This window comes from Urocitellus parryii, chromosome 15 (assembly GCF_045843805.1).
Source record: "Urocitellus parryii isolate mUroPar1 chromosome 15, mUroPar1.hap1, whole genome shotgun sequence".
Classification (NCBI taxonomy): Eukaryota; Metazoa; Chordata; class Mammalia; order Rodentia; family Sciuridae; genus Urocitellus; species Urocitellus parryii.
In genome coordinates this window covers 3,432,197-3,439,051 of record NC_135545.1, presented here as the reverse complement: position 1 = coordinate 3,439,051, position 6,855 = coordinate 3,432,197, and the positions used below count along the sequence as shown (strand labels likewise).

Here is a 6,855-nt window from a genome sequence, read left to right as displayed (position 1 = left end):
AACATCAGACACTGCACCTCAGAAATTTGTGCAACTATTGTGCCAAACAAAACAAAATTTCAAGTTACCAATTTTCACCTTTATTACTGTATCTTTTCATATTCAAGTTTAATTTTTGTTCAATATATTTTACAAATATCAATGATAGCATAATAAGAATCATAAGAATTACAGGAGAATTAGTACCCATGTCTAAGTGTATTGTACTGATTAAATCAGAACATTTAGATTTCAGTAGAGTGCACTGAAACATCCTGTGTTCACACAGTTTCTGCTCAGAAAACATTGCATTCATGAATGTATAAGTGATGCTTTCCCAAAAACCACTTCCTCTGACAAAACTGCCATCTCCATCATTTTGTGAACTTTTAATCCAAACCAAAAAAAAAAAAAAAAAAAACGAGGTATTTAGGATGATGGCTAGAGGTCTTCAATGGGAAACAGCAATGCATGTCTTTTCCTTCAGAGGATATGTTTGGGGGAGATGGACAAGGTGAGCTGTGCCTGTTTCATCTAGCTTCCTGCTATTGACAATGAATCCAGTGGGAGCTAGAGCATCGCTAACGTGGAACTTGTTATTAAAACAATTCACAGGCCTCATTCCAAACCTGCAGAACCACAGTGTGGGAGAGAGGGCTGTGGGCATCACATGACTGACAACACATGGAAGCCCTAGAGGCATGGCTTTCCTAAAGAGTCTCAGCCAGGGCTCCCATCAAGATCCCTTGTCAGTGGCAGGAAATGCTTTCACCTGTTCCATGACCACAGATTTAGCCTATGATTCTGGGTAGAATCTTCATTATTGAGATAACTGTCAGGTGAAGGCAGAGAGAGGACAGGCAAAACCAGGAGGGAATCTGGCTACATTTGGGAGACGTGAGTCTAGCCTTCCTTTTGAAGAACAGTAAGAGGATGTGCTATACTTGGTTGTTTTGGGGACAGGTCTGAACAGTGCAGAGCTCCAGTGTTACAGCAGATATTTTTTCTTTTGCAGGTAATAGAGTTCAGCTGAAGGCAGTAAGAAGAAACTCACTTTAGTTCACTAGAGGGGAACTCACTGGTGTGAGAACGGAGATGAGAGCAAGGCCTTTTCTGCTCAGTAATACCCTTTTAGGGTGGTGTGGTGGGAGCAGGTGTAGGTGGTTTGCAGATGCCTTTAAAAGATTCTAAAGAGGAAGGTGTAGTTAGTCAAAGTAATCTTGCTAGAGAAGGAAACCCAGAGCAGGAGGAGGAAGAGGAAGAAATGTCAGCATCTCAGGTTAGTTTGTCCCAGGTTGGGGCCCTTTTTCAATTGGCCTGCTGTGCTGTTACATATTTTTACCTTTATTAGCTGCTTCTGATATTCCTGCCTAATATCTGCTTCCAATTACTTGTTTTTGACTTTCTTTTCATTATAGTCAAGGTTACCTCTTCATTTATGCATTCATTTATTGCACATCTTGCAGTGTTGGGGATTCAGCCCAGGGCCTCACATGTGTTAGCCTAGCTTTCTACCACTGAGGAGATCTCATGCCCCACGTTCACTGTTGAAACACTTCTCCCCTACACAGCAGAGCCTGCTCTCAGTCTCTCCTGACATTGCACAGCTTCTTTCTTTCAGGAGAAAGTCTCACCATGAATTTATCAAGTGTGATATGGCAATTGCTTCTGGTAGGACAGATGCAAATGGAAATATATTGACACTCAGATCCTAGCGCAAACACAGTTGAGTCCTCAGAGGTCAGTGATGAATGCACACCTAGGATGTAGGACAATGTGGATGTGCCACGGTGTTTTGGTCTGCAAGCCTTAGAAAAATTTATGCTGAAAAGGGATGGAATTTATTGCCTAGAAGAACTCATAAATTTATGTGAAATTGGGCAATTAAGGGACTTGCTCTCTCAGGTCTCAGAAGAGAACAAATATTGAAAGTTGGTGAACACTTGTTCTAAACTTTGCATAAAATGATGTTTTAATAGTTGATATGGATTATGGTTTACTCTTTTAATATCAATTTGCCCACTGATACCTTGGCAGGGGTGCTTGCCCTCTGTGTCCATCACCCTTGACTGCATGTTGTTTGAGTCTATGTGGACTTCACCCTGTTAAGGGGCTATCTGCCACATATATGGCCATCTTGAAAAGTGCAATATGTGTCATGAGTCCCAGGGCTGCTCTACCATTGAGCTCCATCTCCAGCCCTTTTTAATTTTCATTTTTGACCAGGGTGTGCTGAATTGCTGAGATTGGCCTTGAACTTGAAGTTTGCTGCATCAGCCTCCTGATTTGCTAGGATCACAGGCATGTGTAATCACATCCAGCTAAGGATCTTTTAAAATATAACACATTTAATTATGCAGGATTCATGGGTTAAATTTTCCTTTTTTAGAATTTTATGTCAGTGTATTTAATTGGGAGGGGGATGATTTCCTCACATGAGAGATTGCAAGTTTTCTCTTTATCCTTAGGAAGGATAAGGTGGAAATGGAAAACTGACCTGCTAGCCTCACCTGAAAGCTTGTTAGCAAAGTGAAGACTAGGCACAATCATCCATCTCCTTGAAGTGTGGTCAAATTTCAAAATATCTAACGTGGAATATATGTACATCAATATTGGAGAACAATGCTTTTTTAATATTTACTTTTACTTGTTCTTTTTAGTTAATCTTGACAGTAGAGTCAATTTGGACGTATTTATACAAACATGGAATTTATGTTAGTCTAGCTAGGATCCCAGTCTTCTGGATGTAGCATTCTGTGGATATTCCCTGTGGTGTATTCATGCATGTACATAGAAAGTTCATGTCAGATCCAATCCACTGTGTTTGCTACTTCTCTACCCCCTCCCTCCCACCATTTCCTTTTGTCTAATCCACAGAACATACATCCTTTCCTCCTCTCCCTTTTTGTTATAGCTTAGCATCCACACATCAGAAAGAGTATTTGGTTTTGGGGATTTGGGGAATTTGGTTATTTCCCTTAGGCCAATGGTCTCTACATCCATTGATTTATGAGCAAATGTACATGAAGTCATTATTTTTATGGATAAGTAATAATCCATTGAGCACATATACAAATGTTCTTTATCAATTTTTCTGTTGAAGTGCACCTACATTGGATCCATATGGGAGCTATTGCAAAATCAGCCACTTTAAACACTGATATGGCTGTGTCACACTGTAGTATTCAAATTTAAACTTATTTGGATATATTCCAAGGACTGGTAAAGCCAGTGTTTCCATTCCTCGATTTTTGAGGAATCTCCACACAGCATTCTAGAGTGTTTGCACTAATTCTTAGTCTCATCAACAGTCTTTGAGTGTTCCATTTCCTAATATCCTCACTAATATTTTTTAAAATTTGTATTCTTGATAAATCCAGTCTGACTTGAGTGAGGTGAAAGCTCAGTGTGGTTTTAACGTACATTTTCTAATTTCCAGAGATGTTGAACATGTTTTATGCACTTGTTGACTTCAATTTCTTCATTTGAGAAGTGTCTGTTTAGTTCCTTTGTCTATTTATTGATTATTTTTATTTATATTTTCGGTCTTAAGCTTTTTGGGTTCTTTATATTTTCTGGAAATTAATTCATTATCTGAGATGTGGGTCGCAAAGATTTTTTCCCATTCTGGAGATGCCCATTTCACATTCTTGGTTGTATCCTTTGCTATGAAGAAGCTTTTGATTTTGATGCCATCCCATTTATTGGGTATTTTTTCAAATTTGCTCCATGCACTTTACAAGGCTTGTTGAGGAATTTTGTTCCTAAGCTGACATGTTGAGTGATGGTCTGCATTTTCTTCTTGTAGGTGCAGGTTTTCTAGTCTAATGCATGTGTGTCTGATGCACTTTGAGTTGAGTTTTGTGGAGGGTGAGTGATAGGGGTTAAATTTCATGCTACTGCATATGGATTTCCAGTTGTCCCAACACCATTGTTTGAAGAGGGTTTTTAAATCTCCAACGTATGTGATTTGCACACTTGTCTAGTGTGAGATACTTGAGTTTATGTGGGTTTGTCTCTGTGTCTTCTATTCTGTTTCATTGGTCTTCATCTGTTCTGGTGGTTACATCATGGTGCCTTTGTCACGATAGGTCTGTAGTCTAAGGTCAGGTTTTATGATGCTTCCTGCTTAATTTTCTTTCTGAAGATTGGTTTGGCTAATCTGGGGCTGTTACACTTCCAAACTAAATGACTGCTGTTTCTAATTCTATAAAGAATGTCGTTAAGATTTGAAAAACAATTAAAATTTTGGGTAGCATTCAAAATTATAACTAAAGATTTTGGTAGTATTTAAAATTAAAAATTTTGGTAGTATTTAAAAATAAAAAATTTTTCTTCATATGGCCATTTATACATTATTAATTCTGCTTATTCAAATCAGGAAAGATGTTTTCATCTTCTTAGGTCTTCAATTCCTTTCTTTATCATTCTGTAATTTCTCTGCAGAGGTCTTTCACTTCTTTTGTTAGATTGAGGTTATTTGAATCGAAGAGTTTTCCTAATTTGTTTTTCAATTGATTCTTCATTGGAGCATAACAATGCAGTTGATATGAGTGTTGTTTTTATATGCTGCCACTTTGCTGTTTTGGTTTATGGGTTCTAGAAGTCTCCTGGTGAAGATTTGGGTCTTCTAAATCAAGAATCATGTCATCAACACACAGAGATATTTGAAGCTATTCTGTAATTACTGGTATCTCTATAATTTTTTCTTTGTTTTTCTAATTGCTCTGGCTAGAATTTCTAGGTCTATTTTGAGTGGAAGTGGTGAAAAGTGTATCTCTGCATTATTCCAGTTTTTAGAGGGAATGACTTCGGTTTTCCCCATTAGAATGATGGTGGCCTAGTGTTAATTTACATACCTTTTACAATGTTGAGGTAAGGTCCTACTATTCCTAGTTCTTCTAGTGTTTTGAACATGAAAGGTGGTTGGAGCACACTTCAAATTGACCATTACTTTTCTGCTTTCACAACTGATCCTGTATGACATAAAAATGTCTTTCTAGAAATATATTCCTGTGTTGATGTCTTGGTTTTATATTTGATATTTCATAAGAGCATAGGATTAAAGCTGATTTTGAAGAAATTATACCATCTGCATTTATGTCTTTATGTAGTGTGTTAGTGAATCTTATTACATTTAAGATGTATTTTCTAAGTTAGGTGGTGTGCTTTCCATTGCCATAACAAAATTCCTGTGACACATCAACTCAAAGGAAGGTAGATTTATTTGACAAGATTCATGGTCTCAGTGCATGTTCACCTCCATAGCGTGGATGCCTTTGTGGAGGCAGAACATCACGGAAGGGAGCCACAGTAAAACAGAGCAGCTCATCTCATGGACTCTGGACAAACAGCAGGGAGAGTAAGGAAGGGCAATGAATAAACACACCATTCAAAGAATCAATTCAGGTACATTTTTCTATCTAGACCCAAACTCTTAAGTTTCCATCACCTCCATATAGCCCATTAATTATGAATCCATCAATTTACCTGTTCCATGCTAGAGCCCCAATGATCCAGTCACCTCACCAATACCCACTTGTGAATACTGCTGCCTTGGGTACTACCCTTGATACACTGTAGCTGAGAAAGCTTGTCACATCAAAGTCACAACATGGATCCTACATAGGAACCAGTTCCTTCATCTTCTCATCTCACGTTGGGGTGGTAATAAACTCTGCTGCAGGACACATGACCAAAGTGTGATTTCTTCTCAGGGTATGCTGACATTCAGGGATGTGGTTATAACATTCTCCGCGGAGGAGTGGAAGTGCCTAAACCCCGCTCAGCGGGCTTTGTACAAGGATGTGATGCTGGAGAACTTCAGGAACCTTGTCTTTGTGGGTGAGAACACCTCTGTTTCACAATGCTTCACTGACACATCCTCAGGGCAAATGCCTGGCTTTGCCAAACATTTCAGAGGAGAGAATACTCTGAAGGATCTCAGATATCAGATATCCAACTAAAATTGGAAATTCCTTAATTTGAAAACACTTTGGACTTATTTTATCTTACTTTATCTTACTCACTTTTGGTCATGGTCTGCAGATTTTATTCTATGTTTCTGGAAACTGGAGTAACTTAGCATATAACACTATGTCACATGTCCTTAATTTGCATTTCTACATTTATTTTGAACATGTTTTGAATACTGCATAATAGCTGCACATGAATAGGATTCATTATTATTCGATCCTAACTGCATGAACTTTAATTTTCTCTCATTTAATCTCCAGTAGTTCCTCTTAACCTCCCCTCCTCTCTAGCCCCATTCCATTTTCTCTACCTTGCTCTCCTTCCCTTTGTCTTTCTATTCTTCACTAGTTGGGATTTATAGATGTACTGAAATGTGAGCTTTACTGGGCTCTATGCCTCCCTTTTCCATTTTATCATTCATTCCCTCAATCCACTTTTTCTACTCTGCTGACCTCCCTGGTATTTTATGAGGTCCCTCCATTTTTTCACTTATTTTACTCTTTATTTCATCTACAAGACTGAATATTTTACTTTTGAGTTTGCATATGTCACTTTGCTTGTTTCTCTTCAGTTTCATACATGAATGCAAAATGCAATGATTTTCTTTTTTAATGACTGTTAACTCCACTGTGTGTGTGTGTGTGTGTGTGAGAGAGAGAGAGAGAGAGAGAGAGAGAGAGTGTCTGTGTAAACCACATTTTTTGTCCATTCATGGACTCATACGCATGTGGTCTGGTTACATAAACTGCTGTCATGATATTTGTTGCTATACTGAAGTGTCGGTGTCATGATAATTGTAGGTTTGGGGTAAATAGGAAGGAGTAGTCACATGGTTAGTCCATTCCTTGTCTTTTCAGGATTCTACATGCTTCCTTCCAAAGTGGTCATACTTCCTTGCAA

General features: G+C 38.3%; 1 protein-coding gene across 1 annotated transcript in view; it reads left to right on the top strand.

The window, feature by feature from the left end:
- Nucleotides 1-484: 484 nt before the first annotated feature.
- Nucleotides 485-6,855, top strand: part of LOC144250457 (uncharacterized) — a 91,276-nt gene continuing 84,905 nt past the window's right edge. Inside the window, 3 exon segments of the mRNA XM_077793299.1 lie at nucleotides 485-493; nucleotides 1,115-1,258; nucleotides 5,697-5,819. Coding sequence (XP_077649425.1) covers nucleotides 485-493; nucleotides 1,115-1,258; nucleotides 5,697-5,819 — 276 coding nt within the window.